The sequence below is a fragment of the Rissa tridactyla genome, chromosome 27, assembly GCF_028500815.1.
Source record: "Rissa tridactyla isolate bRisTri1 chromosome 27, bRisTri1.patW.cur.20221130, whole genome shotgun sequence".
NCBI lineage: Eukaryota > Metazoa > Chordata > Aves > Charadriiformes > Laridae > Rissa > Rissa tridactyla.
Window position 1 is genome coordinate 1,663,786 of NC_071492.1, and position 19,865 is coordinate 1,683,650.

General features: G+C 56.8%; 2 protein-coding genes and 2 non-coding genes across 7 annotated transcripts; 3 read left to right on the forward strand and 1 right to left on the reverse strand.

The window, feature by feature from the left end:
• The first annotated feature begins 1,243 nt into the window (after positions 1 to 1,243).
• Positions 1,244 to 16,130, forward strand: LOC128901615 (zinc finger protein 850-like). Its single transcript, XM_054183686.1, has 11 exons — positions 1,244 to 1,421; positions 1,811 to 1,949; positions 2,886 to 2,993; positions 3,139 to 3,249; positions 3,740 to 5,691; positions 6,474 to 6,558; positions 10,174 to 10,404; positions 11,301 to 11,371; positions 12,068 to 12,173; positions 12,615 to 14,948; positions 15,067 to 16,130. Exons 3-10 carry the CDS (start codon positions 2,906 to 2,908, stop codon positions 13,988 to 13,990), a joined length of 4,020 nt encoding a protein of 1,339 aa, XP_054039661.1. The 5' UTR covers positions 1,244 to 1,421; positions 1,811 to 1,949; positions 2,886 to 2,905; the 3' UTR covers positions 13,991 to 14,948; positions 15,067 to 16,130.
• LOC128901658 (zinc finger protein CKR1-like) lies at positions 6,483 to 10,440 on the reverse strand. 4 transcript variants are annotated; one of them, XM_054183764.1, is made up of 4 exons: positions 10,404 to 10,440; positions 10,236 to 10,294; positions 8,799 to 8,962; positions 6,483 to 8,353 (listed from the first exon to the last, which is right to left on the reverse strand). In XM_054183764.1, exons 3-4 carry the CDS (start codon positions 8,884 to 8,886, stop codon positions 6,993 to 6,995), a joined length of 1,449 nt encoding a protein of 482 aa, XP_054039739.1. In that variant the 5' UTR covers positions 8,887 to 8,962; positions 10,236 to 10,294; positions 10,404 to 10,440; the 3' UTR covers positions 6,483 to 6,992. The 4 variants fall into 4 exon arrangements, with proteins under 4 accessions (XP_054039739.1, XP_054039742.1, XP_054039740.1 ...); XM_054183767.1 differs by lacking the exons at positions 10,236 to 10,294; positions 10,404 to 10,440 and adding an exon at positions 9,507 to 9,784; XM_054183765.1 differs by lacking the exons at positions 10,236 to 10,294; positions 10,404 to 10,440 and having other exon boundaries at positions 6,483 to 8,350; positions 8,799 to 9,648.
• A 344-nt stretch (positions 16,131 to 16,474) lies between the features above and the next one.
• Positions 16,475 to 16,585, forward strand: TRNAL-CAA (transfer RNA leucine (anticodon CAA)). The gene is made up of 2 exons: positions 16,475 to 16,512; positions 16,540 to 16,585. It is a non-coding gene; the product is annotated as a tRNA-Leu (tRNA).
• Positions 16,586 to 16,828: 243 nt separating this feature from the next.
• TRNAE-CUC (transfer RNA glutamic acid (anticodon CUC)) lies at positions 16,829 to 16,900 on the forward strand. The gene has a single exon. It is a non-coding gene; the product is annotated as a tRNA-Glu (tRNA).
• The last annotated feature ends 2,965 nt before the right edge of the window (positions 16,901 to 19,865 follow it).

The window sequence follows — 19,865 nt, forward strand, 5'->3', positions numbered from 1 at the left end:
CTACCAGAAGCGTCTCTCTTGCTGCAGGATACACCGCCACGATTTCTCTCCTTTCCTTTAAATTTCCCTCACTGTTTCTGGTGAAAATTGCTTTGGGGAGGAAATATTTGCAGGAGACCTTACTACTGGGTTGGGGAGCGCAGAAACTGGGGTGAAAACCCCTTAATTTAGGGCCTGCGGGTCCGGGGTCACCTCAGAGGGGAAGGCGCCCACTTCCAAAATGGCGGCCCGCGCCCGCTTCCAAAATGGCGACCCCCCCCCGCCCTCTTCCAAAATGGCAGCCTCGCCCTCAGGCAGGGTGAGGGGGAAGATGGCTGCAGCTTTCTCCGCAGCGTTGGGGCTGTCGGAGCGAGTGGGTCGAGATGGCCGCGGCCTTCCCCTTGCTGCCAGGAGAGCCTTCCTCAAGATGGCTCCGGGGGAGGATGAAGCCCCGGGGTCCATCTTGGGTGAGGGCGGCCAGCCGGCGTTGCCATGGCGACGGGCCCTGTCAGGGAGCAAAGCCCCCCGAAAAGGGCCACTGTGGCCCAAGGTGGGGGCACGGGTTCATTTTTGAGCCCCAGACCCCTCACGGGGCTCTTAAAACACGTCTGGGCCGTGCTCCTGCTCCTGACACGCAGGCAGTCACCCTTATTGACAGAAAACCCCCTTTTTACCCCCAAACCCAGGCCCCTTCCTCGCTCTGAGGAACGGGACAGCTGCTGCAATGGGAGGATCTCCGAAGGTCGGCAGGCCAGTTCCCTCAACCCCCACTTGCTAAAAACGTCCCCCAGCACCCTCCCCCGTCCCCAAACCTAGGATTTTTTACCCCAAAGTGGTCCCTAACGGGTTTATCACCAATAAATTTATGGGGTTTTGCTTCCAGCCAGCAGCAAAGGGCTCCATCGCTGTGAGGAAAATATCCCCTGGGGGCACATCCCCGTTACCCACAAAGGGGCAGGTGAACCCCCCAAACCATCCTTTCTTCCCACGTTTTGAGGAAAAAAAAAAACACCTCACCAGGACACTGGTGATCATTTTTCACTTTGCAAGGTGGGTTTTTTTCTTTTTTCTTTTTTTTTTTAATTTCCGCCCAGAGACGCCGTCGCTGTTGCCGCCAGAGGGCCCTGGCAACTGTGCAAGAGCTCTTTTCTCCCCTCTTTTTTTTTTTTCTTCCCTTTTTTTTTTTTTTTTTTTAATTCCTTCCTTCCTTCCTTTTTTTTTTTTTTTAACTCTTATTGCTCAGGATATCGGAGGGACCCGGCTTCCCTGGTCACGCTGCATCGTAGCCCTCGCATCCCCAGGGACACACACACACAAACAGCCCCTCGTAGCCCCCCTGCCCTATTTTTTGGGGGGGAAAAGGGGACTTTTTTGGGGGGAAAAAGTGTAGGGGGAGCATCTCCAGGCTTTGCCGACAGCACCTCCCAAGCCAGAGACTGCAGGTAACGGGGAGGTTTGGCCTTTGGATGCAGAGAGAAAGCAGAAAATGGCTCCTATATTTATTATTTTTTTCCATCCCCTTCCTTTCCCCTTCCATCCTTCCCTTCCTCTCCCCTCCAGCTCTTCTTCCCAGGGTGCCCGCACACACACCAGGCTTAAACTTGGTGCCCGGATGCTCTCCACCCCTGGGGAGGGGGGAAAAATAATTTAAAAAAAACCCCAAACCCACCAAAACACCATTGTCTTTCTGCAGGCGTCCGTCCTTCCCCCCTCGCTTCATTCAGGCGGGTGGGTTTTATTTTCGGATGGCGGGGGGGGGTGGGGAGAGGAGGTATCTACGAGGACGTGTTTTATTTACCCCTTTTTAAAATTTTTTTTTTTTTTTTTTTAGCAGGATGGCAAACCACCAAGGAATAAATGAAGCAGGCTGAAATGCTGGTGGGGGCTTAAAAAAGAAAAAAAAAAAGGCAAAAATTGCAGGAGGGATCTGCGGTCCGTGCTTGAAATCATCCCTTTTATTCCTGGCAGCAGTAAGTCGGTGACAACCTTCTGCAAATCCACCTTTTCCCAACCTGCCTCCTCCGTCCTCTGCAGCCGTAAGAGCTCTGCTGCTAGAAAAAATAAATAAATCAACCCACGCATCGGGATCCTAATACTGCTCACGGACGAGGACGAGGAAAGGGTAGGGGGGAGTGGTGCTAATTTGCTTTGAAATGATTTTTGCAAAGGAGAGCACCAAAACCTCTCCTTCCAGCTGGGAAAACTCATGTTTTCTCCCGAGCGCAAGCTCTGAGCGCTGGAGGTTTGCATAGAGAAATAACTGGGTGATTTATCCTCTTTGAGAAGGAGAAGCGATTGCTATGGGGTGGTTTTTTTGGGGGGATTCTGGAAGATTTGGGACCGTAGTCTCCAGGAAGAGAAGGAGCACCCAGGGTTTGGTGCAGTAGGAATTAGCTGTTAGATAAAATCTGGATGAAAATTAATTTTAGGGCAAGGAGCTCTCAGCAGAGCATTGTCTGCAGGTTACAGAAACATGTTCTTAATGGGCTGGGGTGTACCTCTTTTTCTATTATTTTTTCTTCTAAGTAATCATACTCTCTGTATGTCTGTTTTCCCCTTCTGCTTCCTCCTCCCCACTAACTTTTGGAAAAAAAAATAATTGTTTGGCCAGATTTGATGGAGGCAAAGTTCCTGCAGGATTTGGGAAAATACGTGGCGGGGTAAAGGATGGAGGTTTTTATTAGCTGCCTGTCCCCAAACATTACCCCCATTTTGTGGTTTGTCTTAGCCTTTCTGTTAGGTTATTAGAGAATAATAATCTCTTAGATAATTAGGGAATCCAGAGGTTAATAAAATAGGGGATTTTGCATGAAGAGTCCAACCGATGGATGCAAATCTGTAGGATGATGGCTGGCGAGGGGTTGCACGCTGGGCTCTGCTTACAGGGTGTTCCCTCCTTCTTTCAGGGGCTCTGGTGGCACCAGCCATGGAGCCGTACGTGCTGCTGGACCCGCGACAGAGAGCGCTGTATCGCGACGTGATGCAGGAGAGCTACGAGACGCTGATGGCGCTGGGTGAGGAGCCTGCCCTTCCCCAGGCGAAAATTTGGGGTGGACGGAGGATCGGCTTGCTGAATGCAAGGGGTGCTGGGGTTGGGGGGCTGCTGGGGGGGGCAGACCCTCCTGACCCAAGTTGCTCATCCCCTCTTTTCTTTTCCAGAATTCCCCGTTTCCAAGCCCGATCTGCTGTCCCGCCTGGACCAGGCGGGGGTCCAGGGGGATGAACCTACAGCCCTGGATCTCCACGTGCCCAGGGACACCCTGGCTGCAGGTGAGCCCAGTTGAGCCTTGACCACAGTGGGGAAAAAGCCTGGGTTCAGCTCCTGCGGGTGTGAAGGGTTTTTCCCCCACCAACTTCTCCCCAAAATGGGCAAAACCCCACCGTAATGGCTACAGCTGTACCCCAGGCTGCAAGCCCCGGCTTGGCCATGGCGTGGAAGAAAGATGCTGGAGAAGAAAGAGGGATGTCCTGGCCAAAATGGAAATGCCAGACCCCTTTCCTACACAGCCGTATTTCTGGAGTGGTGCAGTGGAGGTGGTGGGGGATGAATTACCGGAATTAATTGCCATGTCCATGTTGGCAGCAGAGAGGAGCGATGGGGATTGGAGATGCCTCTGATAGAGGCACTTACCTGGTGAAATAAAAAAGGAGAAGGAATCCCTCCTTTCTCTCCTTTTCCTGCCACCTTCCCATCTTCCTGGTCCCAGAAGACACGATTTCTCCTGCCTGGGTTGTGTCTGTCTCTCTTTGTGCCCCACAGAGGATGGAGCAGCAGCGGAGCAGGAACGCCCTGGAGAAGAACCTGCTGAGAAGGAACCTGATGTGGTGAAACCTGTGGGCGAGGAGCATCCTTCCAGCCCCACGGAGGCCGGGGCGAAGGTGGGCAGGAGTGGGGGACCGGGGGACTTGGCCACACGCCCGGGCGAGAGCCAACCCAGCAACGTGTGCAGCGAGTGCGGGAAGAGCTTCAGCCACAAGTCGGCCCTGGTGAAACACCAGAAAATCCACACTGGTGACCGCCCCCACGAATGCCCCGACTGCGGCAAGTGCTTCATCCAACGCTCGGATCTCACCATCCACCAGCGGGTCCATACAGGCGAGCGTCCCTACGCCTGTCCCGACTGCGGGCGCCGCTTCAGCGTCAGCTCCTCTTTGCTCACCCACCAGCGGACCCACGCTCCCGGTGGGGAGAAACCCAACCGCTGCCCCCAGTGTGGCCGCAGCTTTGCTGATCCAGGAGCCCTCGAGCGGCACCAGAAGAGCCACCTGGGTGGGAAACCCTACGAGTGTGGAGTGTGCGGGAAAGCCTTTGCCTGGAGCTCCCACCTCGAGCGGCATCGGCGCATCCACACCGGCGAGAAGCCTTTCCAGTGCGCCGAATGTGGGCGAGCCTTCGCCTGGAGCTCCCACCTCGACCGCCACATGCGCACCCATGCTGCCGCCCCTGTTTCCGAGGATGAGGAGGATGGGGAAGCAGAGGAAGAGCCCCCGCCACCCCCTCAGAAATGCGCTGACTGTGGCAAGCGCCTCAACCACCAGACGGACCCCCAGCGCTTCAAGCACAAGGGTACCCAGACGCCGCCGGCTGGTGCTGAGCCTACCGGCAGCCCCCCGCGGCCCTATCACTGCGAGCAGTGCGGCAAATGCTTCAGCCAGAGCTCCAACCTCCTCAAACACCAACGCGTCCACACCGGCGAGCGGCCGTACCCCTGCCCGGATTGCAAACGCTGCTTCCGCTGGGGCTCAGCCCTGGCCAAGCACCAGCGCACCCATGCCCGGCAGCAGCAAGTCGGTGACGCTGCCAAAGCCGTGACAGCAGCCACCGAGGAAGCTGGTGCCGGAGGAGGCGGCAAACCCTACCCATGTGGGACATGCGGGAAGAGTTTTGGTTGGGTCTCGCACCTGGAGCGCCATCGCCGCATCCACACCGGGGAGAAGCCGTTCCGCTGCGGGGAATGCGGGCGAGCCTTTGCTGTCAGCTCCCACCTGGAACGGCATCGCCGGGTGCACACCGGCGAGCGGCCCTACCGCTGCGGTGAGTGTGGGAAGAGCTTTGCCGTCAGTTCCACCTTGCTGGCTCATCGCCGCACCCATGCCGCCCAGCCAGGCCGGCCCCACGCCTGCCCCGAGTGTGGCAAGGGTTTTAGCACGCTGGCCAGCTTGGAGCGGCACCGGCGGCTTCACCGGGGCGAGAAACCCTACCAGTGTGGCGTCTGCGGCAAAGGTTTTGCCTGGAGCTCCCACTACGACCGGCACCGGCTCACCCACACCGGTGAGAAACCCTTCTCCTGCGCCCACTGCGGCAAATGCTTCGGACGCAGCTCCCACCGCAACCGGCACCAGCGTGCCCACACGCAGGGGGGACCGGAGAAGCGGCACGTCTGTCCCGAATGTGGCAAAGCCTTCGGCCTCGGCACGGCCCTGGCAGCTCACCAGCGACTGCATGCTGCCGGCACTGGGAGCCGCAGCCCCCTCTCTTTGCTGCCGCCTGCATGGTGGGAAGGCGAGAGGCGAGGGGGGACGCCCACCCCCTCTGAGCTCTGGCCTGAAGAGCCCAGCTCCATTTTCCAGCAGCACCCCGTGCCTTCCTCCTCCTCTTCCGCAGCCCCCAGGGGCTGGGCTGCCAAGGCTCTCCTGCCCTCCGCCATGGCATGGAGGCCTGGGGAGGGGGACACCCTGCAAAGCGATACCTCTGCCCCCCAGGAGCCCTGGGCTTCCCTGCCTCCCCCCAGCTCCTGAGATGAGGCCGTGGGGACCGGGGCCGGGGGGGGTACTCAGAGCCACCCTCTGCCTTTGGGGACACCCCACGGGGACGCCTGTCACCCCCCTCCCCAGCACAGGGCAGGAAAGGGCTGTGGCAGCAGCTGGGGGGGCCCAGAGTACCCTGGGGTGGGGGTCAGGATGAGGAAGGGGGGGTGAAGTGGTGGTGGGGAGGGCGCAGGGGGAGGGCCGGGGGGTAGGGACCAATGTAGGGGCTTTGGGGGGAGATGGGGAGAGGAGGGACAAGGGAGGCTGGGGGTGGATTTGGGGAAGGCTGGGTGATAATTTAGGGCAGTGGGGAGACGACACTTCTCCCTATAACCCTCCTCATCCTCTGCCCCACTGTTTGGGTGGGCAAAAAGGGGGTGACACAGCTTTGGGTGTATGGGAGGGGACCCATCGGTAAAATCACCCAGAGAACACCCGTCCACAGGGGGCTTTTGGGGCCAAATGGCTCGGAAAAGAGCCATGGGGACCCGCATCAGTCACCAGCTCTACTACTTCCTTGCTGGGACCCCCCCCCCAAATGCTGTTTGGGTTGTGCCAAGGGTGGTTTGGGATGCACCAAGCTGGGAATTTGGCGAGGGTGGAGACACTGGGTTTCCTTGGCTCAGGTTAGCAGGTAATAAAGTAGAAGGTAGTTAACAAAAAAAAAAAAGAAACAAAAAAAAACCAAAAAAAACAAAACGAAAAACCTTTCCACCTGTCTCAGCGTCCTTTTTGTCTTCGGAGAGGGAGAAGATGCTCGCAGTGTTTCCTGCCAGGAGCAAGGAAAAGCGGTGGAGCCCGGGTTTGGTGCGCAAGGAGAGCCAGACACAGGTGACTGCGGGGTACGGGGCTCCCTTTTTATTCCTCGCCCCACGCCGGCACCTCCCGCCGTTGCCCTCTCCATTGGCGCAACGTGGCATCCCCTTCTCCAGCCTGCCAGCAGCAAGGAGCAGGCACAAATTACACCGTATTTTGGCACAAGAACCATCCCCAGGTTACCCCCAACCTTCCCTGGTGGAGAAAGCACCGTTTCCCTCGGGATGAGGCTCCCTCTCCCTCAAGACGTCCCTTTTGCAGCAGGGTGCACCGTCCACCCATCGCTGCGGGGAGACATCAGGAAGGATAAATCCCACCCTGATGCCTTTGCCCACCTCGGTGTCACCCACCACCCCCTTAAATGTCACTTGGTGTCCTTCGATTTGTCCCCAAGCCGAGTTTTCCCTTGGTCACAATCCATTGCACCAATATGGGGTGGTTTCGCTCCTTCAGGCCTCCTCGCCACTGCAGGCTGCGGCACTGGGGGGCTTCTCCTCCACCAGCCGGGTCCTGGACGGGGGCAGCGGTTGGGGGACGAGGGGGAAAGCGGCCTTGGGGAGGTGGCTCCGGCGGTGTTTGGTGAGGTGGGAGCTCTGGCTGAAAGCTTCGCCGCACTCGGGGCACTCGTAGGGTTTCTCGCCGGTGTGGACGCGGCGATGCCGCTCCAGGTGGGACGCCCAAGCGAAGCCCTTGCCACACTCGCTGCAAGTGTAGCTTTTTTGGGCTGCGTGGCCCCGCTGGTGGGCGAGGAAAGGGGGAGCCTCGCCAAAACGTTTGCCGCAGTCGCCACATTTGTAGGGCCGGTCGGGGGAGTGGGTTTTGCGGTGCTGGAGGAGGTGGGCTTTTTGGGCAAAGCGCTCGCCGCAGTTGCCACAGGGAAAGGGACGTTCGCCTGTATGCACCCGCCGGTGCCGCTCCAAGTGGGACGCCCAGACAAAGCCCTTCCCGCAATCGGCGCAACGGTGGGCGCGTTCCCTCCGGTGACACCGCTGATGCCGCGCCAGCGCCGGCCCGGCTCGGAAAAGCTTGCCACAGTCGCCACAACGCAGGGCTTTCTTGCCCAAGTGGGTTCGGCGGTGACGGGCCAGGTCAGAGCTTTGGCAGAAGGTTTTGCCGCAAGCTGGGCAGCGGTGGGGTCGCTCGCCAGTGTGGCTACGGCGGTGTTTGGCAAGGTGCGAGCCTTGGCTGAAGGCTTCGCCGCACTCGGGGCAGCGGTAGGGCTTCTCGCCCGTGTGCACCCGCCGATGCCGGGCGAGGTGGGACGCCCAAACGAAGCCCTTGCCGCAATCGCTGCATTTGTGGGGTTTCTCGGCGGCGTGGCCCCGGCCGTGTGCCGCCAGCTCAGCGGCGCCGGCAAAGCGTTTGCCGCAGTCGCCGCACTTGTGCGGCCGGTCGCTGGCGTGGGTCCGGCGATGCTGGAGGAGGTGGGAGCTCTGGCTGTAAGTCTCACCGCACTCAGGGCAGCCGAAAGGCCGCTCGCCGGTGTGCACCCGCCGGTGCCGCTCCAAGTGCGAAGCCCACGGGAAGCTCTTGCCGCAATCGGCGCAGCCGAACGGCCGCTCCCGCGCCGGTCCCTTGCTGGTTGCCCCGCGTAGGGGTTTGGCACAGTCCATTTTGGGGACCACCACGGCTTTGGGCATCTTGGTGGCACTGTGGGGCGCGGCTTTATCCGGGCGCTTCGTTTTCCGTCTGTTGGAGCCGAGGGCCTTCTCCCTCTCCGGGCTGCGGGATGAGCGGGCTTCGAGCTCCTCGCAGCTCTCCTCCGCCGCTCCTTCCTCCGCTGCTTTTTCACTCACCAGCCCCTGTGCTGCTGGGGAAATGGGAAAAGGAGAAAAAGGGGAGAGCGCGGCCTTGACCAGAGCAGGGGGTGGCATTTAAAAATCAGCAGCAGGGCCAGGATTCCCTTAAAAACTTCATCTCCCAGAGAGGAGGAAGAGGGATGCGATGGGAGACCTGATCCAAGTTTGAACTGAGAATGTGGAAATGCTGAGCGGCCCCCATTGCCCGCGTTTCCAATTAAAAAAAAATCATAAATAAATGCGGAGAGATCAAGAACGTTTACCTGCAGAAAATTTGAGGAGAGGGCTGGGGTTTGGGAAGAACCCTCTCAAAACCTGCCTGGATTCCTCCTCCCCACTTCCCATCCTGCTCGCAACCCCTTTGCCGGAGACAGGGGGGAAAAAAAGGGCAAAGAAAAAAGGGGGGTAGTTCTACAAGGAAAGAGGATTTTTTTTTTTTTTTTGGTGTTTGCTTACCGAGGGACATCAGCGTTTCGTAGCTCTCCTGCATCACATCCCGGTACAGGGCTTTCTGCCGCGGGTCCAGCATCACCCACGGCTCCATGATGGGGAGAGACACAGGCAGCTGGGAAAACAGGGGTTTATCCCTCCGTTCCTCACTCAGGGCTCCCCAAAATCCCCTGTGGGGAAGAGAAATCCCTTGAAATGAAGGAAATTCCCCCGCGTGGTGCTTCTTGCTTGGGTTTTGATGCTTTTTTTCTAGGGGTGCCTCGGGAAATGTTGGGGTTTTTTTCTCCCCGGGTTGCAGCACACAGATGGTCCCTCCCTCCAGGAGTAAGCCTGAACCTCCATGGAGCAGCTTAGGGATGGGGAGGGGGGCAGGAAGGTCCCCATTTTCCCCCCATCCTTCTGGCAGACTGCATCCCACAGCAATCTCTGCTCTCCGTCCCCCAGCATCCCAGTCCCCCCGGTCCTCATCTTACTGGGAATCAGCCCTCCCAGGGTGATGGGGCTACTGGGGAACATGTCACAGGAGCTGGGCTACGGTGCCCCATTCCCAGGGAGCCCGAGGCTCCCTCTCCGTCCTGTTTAGCCACCTTCCTCTTCCCAAAGGAGCGGCCACTCCCGGGAACATCTCCAAGGGCCGGATCCTGGAAGCTTGAGCCCTGACGCAGCTCAGGACCCGCTGTGGAGCCGGAGCGCATCAGGGTTTCTCCCCGTTACCTGAAGTCCGCGGCTCGGGACTCGCTGTCGGATGAGCCTGGAGCTGCCTTCTGAGAGAGACGACCCCCTCCTTCCCAGGCTGAAGCTGTAAGTCGGGGGTGGGGGGGAAGATGCACAGACACCCCCCCTTGCACCCCGAGGACCGCCGAGCCTCCTGACAGCAGGGCACAATGGAGGCGACGCCGGGCATGGCTTTGCTCCGGAAGCCCAAGCCGGTATCCGGGAGAGAGGAGACGCCAAGAACAAGCTCCTCGGCGGCAGCGCTTACCCAGAGCCCTCTAGAGGTAACCCAACCCCGGCTCCCCCCCATCCCCAGCACCCACGGGGGGCACGGGGGACCCCGCCATGGTCCTGCCCCCAGCACTCACGTTGCCCCCGTGCTCTACCCTTGTACCCAGCGCTTTTGGAGAGCCCCAGCCTTGCTGGAAACTCCGCCGGGGATGGTGCCAGCAGCAGCTGGGGATATTTTGAGTGTTGAAGCCATGGGGAAGGCGACGGGGGTCTCTGTGGGGCAACGAGGCGCCCCCCAGGTGGGAGAGGGGGACACCGGGCTGGTTGCCCGATCAGCATCAGGGATGGCAGCAAGAAATTAGGTTTCCCCCCTGGAAAAGTGGCCCAAACCGTGTTTTCATCACGTGGCTGGTGAAAATGGGTTGTTTCCCCCCAGAAAAGCTCCAGGCTGGGGAGTCATGCGCCCGCGGGTGGGAAGGAGGGGGAACTGCCACTTACCGAGCTATCCCTCCTTATTGCTGCAGGAGGAGATGGCAAAAGCCAAGGAACACACAACTCTGCAAGCGAGAAGATAAAGAAATGCAGCAGGGGAATGAGAGAGGAGCCTGGATTCCTGCCTCCGAGAAATCCCAGGAGATCCGAAACCACGCGGACGCTTTTCTCTACCGTGAGCGCAAGGCTTTTGGTGGTGGTTTAATCCCTCCCTGTTTGGGAAAAGCCGGGAGCGGAGGGGAAGCAGGAATTTTCTTTTAATTTGCTTCGGAAAGACCGAAAGGGTGGGGAATTAACCCTAAACCCTGCCCCCTCTAACGCACGGGGGTTTAACCCCTGGCTTCCCCGCCGGAGGAGGGAGCGGAGCTGATTTCTGCAGCCTCCCCGCTCCTCGCTCCATCGCTCCTCAGCTGGTGGCAGCGGACGGATGTCCCCAGGGGAGACCAGGGGGACCAAGCCCTGGTGGCGGGGGACACCGAGCAGCCCAGGTGGCTCTGGGAGTGTTGCAGCTCGGGCAAGGTATGGGAGGACACAGGAAGGGGCTGGATCAGCTGGATGCTGAAGGTGGAGGGGGAAAGGGGGCTCTCCAGGGATCCTGGATGTGCTCCGAGCAGGGGCTGTGGCACCGGGGACCGGTGTGGGACAGGCAGAGCCCTGCCTGCATCCCCAGGCCCATCGAGGCACGCAACAGCCCTCTGGGGCTTTGCTGGGACCGGCGCAAGGAGCAGAGAGAGGGAGCACCACTGCCTGCCCTTGCCCCATCTCTGTACTCGGGGTTGCACCGTGAGAGGGTATGGGGAGACCAGACGCGCTCCCGGGACCTGGCTCTTCCCTGCTGGTCCGAGCAGCACATCTGCTCCTAAGAAGGTGGAAAAGGTCCTTGCTCTGCTGGGCAATGGCTGGCTGAGCCCTCTCTTGCATCCCAAGGGGAAAAACCCCACAGGAACAAAGGAGGCTGCTCCTTCCCTTGCACGGATGCCCATGCAAAGGGCGCTGCCTGCTTTTTTCTAGGTTTTTTTTCCCAGCTTTTCCTCCTGGGGAGCAGCTCAGCACCTCCTTCTCCCCCTGTAGGCTCCATCAGAGCATCCCCATCACCGCTGAGAGGGACCGAGAAGGACATGGCCACAGCAGAGCCAGCACAGGTGAGGGAGGGTCTCTCCTTTGGGGTGGGCAAGTGCATTTCTGACCTGAAACGTTGGTGCCAGGTACCTTCTGCCCAGTCCCGTGGGGCTGTACAAGCTGGTTTGTGACCGTAGCTGTGGGTTGTCATCTTCGTGCAACTCCTTTTGGGCCAAGAAGTCCCCATACACCATCGGCGGATGGTCAGGCTGCAGGAGAGGTGGTAAGGAGCAGGAGATGGAGCCTGTGGTGGGCACACTGCAAGGCCGAGCCTTGGATGCAAGATGCCATAAGGGTTTCTCTCAGCTCCCCCATCTCAGAAACACAGGGAAGGTGAAAAATAACCGCAGAGCCTGGGGTTTTGTGTCTCCCAGTGACAGGAAAAGGCACAGAGGCCAGGGTGGAGAGGTTGAGCCCCTTCAGCTCCATCATCGCCATCAGACATTGCTGGGTGTTTAACGACCCTCAGTGTTTTCCAGTTTCTTTTTTTCCTTTCCCGTAAGCTTACCCAGCTTCTTTCTGAACATCCACGGTGTCCCGCGGCTTTCCACAGCTTAGTCACACCCCATGGGGAGCAATACCTTGGTATTTCTGATCCTCACCAGCATCCTTCTTGGCTCTCCTGCAGCTCTGATGAATGCAGCCTTGGCTCCTCTCCCCACTGCCTTGAGCTGACCCATGGTGGCAGGCGCTGAGCTGGGACATCCTTGTTGTTTCAGTGTCCCGTGACCTTCAAGGAGGTGGCTCAGTACCTCACCGATCCTGGCCAGCGGGCCCAGTACTGGGAAGCCGTGCAGGAGAGCGCTGGAAATGACTCCTCTTTGGGTAAGGACGGCCCTTTCCTCCTTCCTGGGCTAAGTCTTGGGGTTGGGTGGGCACAGGGGATGCTCCTCTAGACTTTGGAGGTGAAGGAGTCTTTCCCCATTGCTTCTGGCAATCGTGCTTCCCCCTTGAGACGCATATTGGGGACCCTCCATCGCCTCCAGATGCACATTGGAGGGGAACTCTCAGCCTGTGGGAGGCGAAGGCAGAAGCTCCCCTTTTGGGTTACAGAGGGTTTTAAGAGATGGGGTTTGAAGCTGAACTTCAGCCCAAGCTTCTCCAGCTGGCCAACGGTCAGCGTTCGGGCTGAAGGTGGAGCTCACGTGAACTTTCATCTTGGCTTTCCCCCTTCCAGTTTTTCCCTGCCCTGCTTCCTTATTGGGTTCCCTTTTCCACCCCAGCCAGGGACTGACTCTTCACAATCTCTTTCTCTGTCCTCTGCAGGGGATGGGATGATGAGTGGGATGAGGAACGGCACCACAGAAGCAGACCCAGACATCAAGACCTGCCTGGAGGACATCTTGCAGTGCCATGAGCTAGCCAACATCCACCAGAACTCCCAAGAGAAAGGCCAAGAGGAGGTCCAGGGTCACCCTGTGAGGGAAACTCCAGGGACACGCAGTGAGTTGCTGTTCCCCCATAGCCTTTGCCCCAGGGAAAGACCCATCCCTCATCCCACCAACGAGAAGAGCTTCCATCCCCGGAGACGGGAGTCCCAGCACCCCTGCCCTGACTGTGGGAAAAGCTTCGGGGTCTTCTCCAACTTGCTCCATCACCAGCAGAGCCATGGTGGGGACAAGCCCTACAAATGCCCCCACTGCGGGAAGGGTTTTGGGCACAGCTCGGCCCTGGTGATGCACCGTCGTGTCCACATGGGCGAGAAGCCCTACCAGTGCGCCGACTGCGGGAAGAGCTTCAACGTGGGGTCCAACCTGGTGCGCCACCGCCGGAGCCACACCGGGGAGAAGCCCTACAAGTGTCCCGACTGCGGTTGGCGTTGCAGTCAACGTTCCCACCTGGTGACCCACCGCCGGTTGCACACTGGTGAGCGCCCGTACCCGTGCCGGGAGTGGGGGAAGAGCTTCAACGTCAGCTCCGATCTCATCAAGCATCGCCGCAGACACACTGGGGAGAAGCCCTACGAGTGTCCCGACTGCAGGAAGCGTTTCAGTGGCAGCTCCAACCACATCACCCACCAGTGGCTGCACAGCGGTGAGCGGCCCTACGTCTGCGCCAACTGTGGCAAGGGCTTCACCATCAGCTCCAAGCTCATCGCCCACCAACGGACACACAGCGGCAAGCGACCCTACAGCTGCACCGACTGCGGTAAGGGCTTCAGTGACCGACCCCACCTCATCCGGCATCGCGGCGCTGGCCGGTGGGAGAAATGCTACAAGTGCTCCGAGTGCGGCAAGGGCTTCACCACCAGCTCCTACCTCCTCACCCACCAGCGCAGCCACACTGGGGAGACCCCTTTCCTCTGCAGGGTGTGCGGCAAGAGCTTCGCGGTGGTCTCCAACCTGGCGCGGCACCAGCGCGTGCACACCGGGGAGAAGCCGTTTCAGTGTGGGGAGTGTGGGCGGCAGTACAGCCAACGGGCTCATCTCACCACCCACCAGCGGGTCCACACCGGCGAGAGACCCTATGTCTGCGGGGATTGCGGGAAGGGCTTCAACATCAACTCATCGCTCACCAAGCACCGGCGGGTGCACACTGGGGAGAAGCCCTACCGCTGCCCCGAATGTGGGAGGAGCTTCAGCCAGAGCTCCAACGTCATCACGCACCGGCGGCTCCATCACGGCCACCAGCTCCATGCGTGAGTAGCTCCAGCTCCCACACAGTGCTGGTGAAGCCCAGTGATGCCAGCCCAGTCAGGAGGTCTTCTCCAGAGACTGGAAGTCAACCAGGACTTGTGGGAGAGGGAAGAAAAGATCTGTCTATCAGGAAATATGAAGGGAACGATAGGGACCAAGCGTGGCCACCATCAGCAGAAAACACCAACTCTGGGTGAGGTTCCTCCCGCTCTGCTGGAAGCGAGAGAAAACACCCTCCGTTCCTCCCAGCCAAATTAGTCCAGGGCATCTCCTGCTCTCGTCCTGCCCAAACACAACAACAAAAAGGAGACCTTTCTTTTTCATCGCCACTCCAAAACTCTCCGCACACCAAGATGTTTGATACAATGGGCCCGACGGCTGTTTCATCTCCCATCTGGTGTTCTCCTTTCCTCCAGTGACCTGCTAGTCCCCAGATGGGCTCCAGAAGCCAGCAAGGAGAAAGCCCTGGGGCCAGAAGCCACTGGGGTTGGTCTCCTCCGACCACTCCACATCATTTTGGATCACATGAAAGGGAATCCCGAGCTGGGAGGGTAAAAATCCCAAGGGCAGTTCCTGATCCTTCTGCAGATGGGCCCAAAGTGTTGACCTCGTTGGCCAAACTCATCTACTCAGGGGTCCCAGAACTGCACAGACACCTGGAGCTATTTGAGCTTCAGGTATGTCTCAGAGGCTGTGGCCCTGTTTCCACCCATGGCAAACCTCCCCTGTGGATCTCCAACCTCCCCAGACAGTTGGTGTGGTCCGAGGTAAGGATTGCATCTCCTGCTGGGGAGCAGTCTTTCCCTGCAGGGTGCATGGAGAGGGTCTTCAAAGAGGTTAAGACGGACTTTGGTGGTCTCCCACCAGCATCGCAGGGGCCTGATTCATGTGGTCTTACATGGGCAGGATGCTGAAGATGCTCCCATCCAGGACCTGGCCTCCAAATTACCTCCTGCATGGGCATGTGGGTACTGGTGGGACACCAGGTTTGGTGGTCACCTTTACAGGAATGATATTGAATCAGATGGGGGAGAAAGACTCCAAGTTTATTCTTTTTTTGTCCTCTTTTCTTCTTCTCCCAGGAATGTGATGAGGGAGACAAGGAAAGATATCCATGGCGAGAGGACAGGCCCTTGTTCTTCAGTTCACGCAAGAAGATCTGGGGGTGGAGGAGGCAAAACACCCTCCACCTTCACCTTTCATCACCTCATCCACAGCAGCCTGCAACTCCAAGGTGCCAATGAAGGACCCCCGGCGTTGCCTCCTCCAACGATCCGCCTCGGTGACCAACCCCTTGCAAAGGACGCCCATGGAGATGGTCATCAGCCTCTTTGCCTTCACCGACATGCGCCTGGTCGGTGGTGGCAGCTGCCTCAGCAGTGTGGAGATGTAGCTGTTGTAGGATCCCTTCTTTAACCAGCCGCTTAAGCCCTTCGGAGCTGGCTTCCATCGCCCAACCCGAGCCGGAGACCTTCCCCACTTCAGCAGAGGCTTCGTCAACTGGACCTTCTGCTTCCTCGTCCTCCTCTTCCTCGAGGTTCTTCTTTGTCTCTTGGTGGCTGCAGCCATGGGGTCTCCTTCAGACTCAGTGCTCCTCCCTGCCAGGGTGTCCCACCACAGCCACGGCTCTTCTCTAGTTGGACATATTCAAATGAAGGAACCAACAAGGCAGCCCAGGATTGGCCAGCTGCAACAAAGCCCTTATGAGGCAGCTCATCCTCATCCAGAATTTGCATAAGGGTTTTTTTTTTTGGCCTGAAAAGCATGGAGTTCCACCAAAAGAACATACCCTATTTTTGACTTAACCCCCCAAACCACCTCTCCTTCTGCATTTCCCTGCAGAGAAAAAGCCCGAAACAACTCGATTTTAATTCTTCCCAACTTAATTATTACACTCGCTTAGCAAAGGCGCAAGATCAGCATGCGGAGAGAAGGTTTTCCGAAAGAACTGGAGCTAAACCTGGCATTTTCAGGCTTTGCCTTTCTGAAGAAAACAGCAGAAAAAACCCCTTTGATGGACCCTGCTGGGCTTTGCAGAGTTTTGGGGGAGACTTCCAAGGGTGCAAATAATAAGGAGAAAAGCGGTCAATTTGGCTATGGAATAAAAATAGAAAGTAAAATCGTGTCAGTGTTAAAATGAATTAAATCTGGGATTTTATTAGCACCACGAGCCTCTTCTTTTTCCATCTTTCTCCTAATTTTTCTTTTTAGAGGTGATGAGCCAGGACCGCAGTGTGTTTCAGTGTAAATCGGACTGGTTTGGCTTTTCCGGAAAAAAAAAAAAGCAAATCCTGAGTGGGCAACAGAGACTGCCACAAGGACCAGGGATGGAGCGATGGAAGCAGCAGAAAATAGCCAGAAGAGGGGTTTACCACTGCAAAAGAAGTAAACTTGCTGGAAATTTGGAGGGTCCTAAAAGAGGTAGGAAGGATGAGGCTGTGGAAGGGTTAACGGTGGAGGATGAGGAGGGGGAGGAAGGGCTCAGGCAGTGTCAGGATGGCCGAGTGGTCTAAGGCGCCAGACTCAAGGCTTTGGGCTTTCCCTGCTGTGGGGTTTTCTGGTCTCCGAATGGAGGCGTGGGTTCAAATCCCACTTCTGACACACCTTTTATTTCCTTCTAAAAAACTGAAATTTTGAATTATTTTTTTTTTTAAATACTTCCTCCCCCACCCGACCAATGTCTACGTCGCGGACTGCGCTCACGCGTGGAGAAAAAGCACAGTGGGGGGAGGCGAGACGGGGGTAGGGGGCAGAGGGTCCGCGCTGCCCCACGGGTGTCTCCGCGGGGTCCCTGGTGGGGGGGACACACCCGTGAGCACGCGCGGTGAGAGCGCCTTTATGGCGTCCCTGGTGGTCTAGTGGTTAGGATTCGGCGCTCTCACCGCCGCGGCCCGGGTTCGATTCCCGGTCAGGGAAGTTCCTTTTCCACCTCAACAGTAATTTCCTCCTTTTTCTCCTTCCGATGATACCAATAACAGGCGTTTTCTCCCGCACCCCCCCAAGCACACACGGCGATGGCAAACGTCACCGTTATCTTAAAAGCCCCTTTGCTGCCCAGACTGCCCTTGCTGCTTTTTGAGAGTCACCACTTTAATTGTCATGGGTAATAACTTGACGAGGGATGGGTTTTGCAGAACTGCAATATCACTATCCTAGGAAAATTTAGACTGGTGGGTCGTCCCTCCCCCCCATCGCTCGCGGCAATTCCCATTTAAATTATTTAAATGTATATATTCAAGTATATATAACCATCTACTTGCAGCAAGGAGATCATGAAAGCCCGTCTTTCTCCAACCTACCGGTTCCCATTAACGAAACACCAAGCCGCAGTCCAACCCCTCCAACATCCTCTCCCACAAAAGAAGCCCTCAACACCACCAAAGGCGGCTGCACTGGGGCTTTATTGCAATGCTGCGTTGAGTATTTCGTTCAAACAAACACCTGGTGGCATCGCTCGCCTCTTTCCCGACTGGTGATTGCCCAGCTTTTACCAGCAATTGAGGTGTTTGGGATGGTTTTAATTCCTCTCCCTTGAGCTTTAGGTCTTGTTCGCCACCCATCCGAACCTCAAGGGGAGGAAGATGTTTTCTCTAGTGCCTGCTTCTCGAGACCACGGTGGAGACGTGCTTCCACCTCCTCTTCGGCACCACGCGCTGCAGGGCGGCTTTGATGTGTGCGGGGCTGATGAGGGGATCCTGTCTCTCCTTCCGCAGCCGCTCGGCCTCACTCGACACCAGCTTGTAGATGTCCTCCATGAAGTTCATTATGAGCCCCTTTGCCTGCTGGGAGAGGAACCGACTGTCTTGCTTGATCTTGTTGAGCGTCTTGGTGTTGATGGACCGGACAGAGCGTTTTGGAGTCCTTTTCCTCTGCTTCTCCGCAGGTTGACGCTTTGCTTGGCCCCGATGCTTCCTCTGCTTGGCCAGAGATCTCCTGCCACGGCTCTTCTGTTTCCTTCTGTGCTGGCTTCTCCTTTCCTTCTGGGATCTCCTTCCCTGCTGGGATCTCTTTCTTCCCCTAGCAGACGCCATGACTGAAGCCTTGTCCCTGCAGTGCTCAGACCCTGCAGACCACAAACGCTCCCAACCCTCCCTATATTATGCAAGTGAGCATGCAAATGAGGGGCAGCTCTGAACCCTACCATTGGACAAGTGAACAATCCCCCCCCCCTTCATAATGGGTAGAATCCTGGCCAGTGCGGGTCCCCGGGGTCCCCTCTTGGGCAAGGCAACCAGGCTTGATGGGTGCCCTCAAGGTTTGAAGACGTCCAGGGTCTTCAAGACCCTCACCCTTCCTCACCCTCCCAATAGAAATCTTCCATCGAACCTAAAAACTAGCATTTATTTCTCCGAATATCACCCCAAACGCAAAAGTTTTGTCTCATAGCCACATGACCGAACCAAGTACGTGCAAAGCGTGTCCTGGGAGTCTTTTGGGCAAGCAGGAAACAAGTGACAAGAAAATCCTTTGAAAGAGCATCTTTCCTCAACAGAAGCTGCCTGCACACCTTAGACCTGTGTCTACTAGCTTGAAGACTCATTATGGTTAATTACATAGTTATCAAATCCGCCCCAGGGTTTTCCCTCCCCATGTTTTACATGCATAGCTCATTTTTTATATTCTTGTGTAAATGCTCACACATCCACGCACCTCCCATATTTCTTTCAACTATCAAAAACACAGCTGATGTCCCACACCAACACCTACCTCCTCCCGTTCTGGAGAACTGTTTTTTTTACCTCCTCCCCTCATTAAGAAAACCCAACATTAAAACCGGCAGACAATTATTTGGAAGCAAACAATTGTCCCTTCTTCCCCCAGGCCATGCCGGCTGATTCAGTTTGGTTTTCATCCCTCCCTCTGCCCTTCTGTAAACTCCGTGCCGCAATCGGTTTCAGGTGGAAATTTGGTTTCCAGTAATCGCTGGGGAAGCAGCAGATGGGAGGAACTCCTTTTGCAACTGGTGGCGCGCATTGCTTATGCTCAGACAATGAACCCTGTCATTTGAGGTTGATCCTAAAGCAGCTTGTTAGGGCACGCGTTAATCCCGCTCTTATCAAAACAAGATGAAACAAACTGCCCTCCCTCCAAAATCTCCGGCCGTCCTGGGAAAATCTGTACGTACTGGTTTCACCATGTAATCCCCAAATCCCCCAAGAAACATCATTGCTTCACATGAAGAGATAATACATGGTTTTTCAGCACAGACACCCACAGCTATCATGAAAGCAACCTGGTAATCACAAGCCAGGTAAAAAAAAAAAAAAAAATAGACACAAACCAAGGGTTTTTTGCAAAAAAAGTAATGCCTTTGCCTTTTCCAGATGTTAAACCTGAATCAAACTGGTGGATTTTCTGAAGTGGAGATGTGCTGTGGAACAAAAACCTCAAGAAAAACGTGCAAACCTTCAGTTTTCCTTTGAAAGAAAATTTCCACAGACGTTCGTCTCCTCATTTTAATGGAGACAAAGGGGAACTTGTGAACACCACGGTGAAAACTTGTGAATTGGATGCAAAGGGTCAGTTCCTAATTTTGCCCTGGTGCAGGCAGAGGTATGGCCTGGAACTGAAAACGCCCTTTTGGAAGAGACTGACCCTATCGATGGCGCGGCCAAGGTGATGTCGAACCCCCTTGGCCATCCCAGCAGCAACACTGAGAATATGGGTTTGGGGAAGATCATATTTCCCCAGGACTGGGCTCCCTGCAGGAGCAGGAAGAGGAAACAGGTCCACAAAATCCCCACTTTGCTACAGAAACACCCCCACACTCCATTAACGAGAGCATCGCTGGGCAAGGCCCACATCATGGCTTCTTCCGAGAAGACCCATCGAACACAACTCCACAAAACCCCAACGTCTAGTCACAAGCCCACCAGAACCA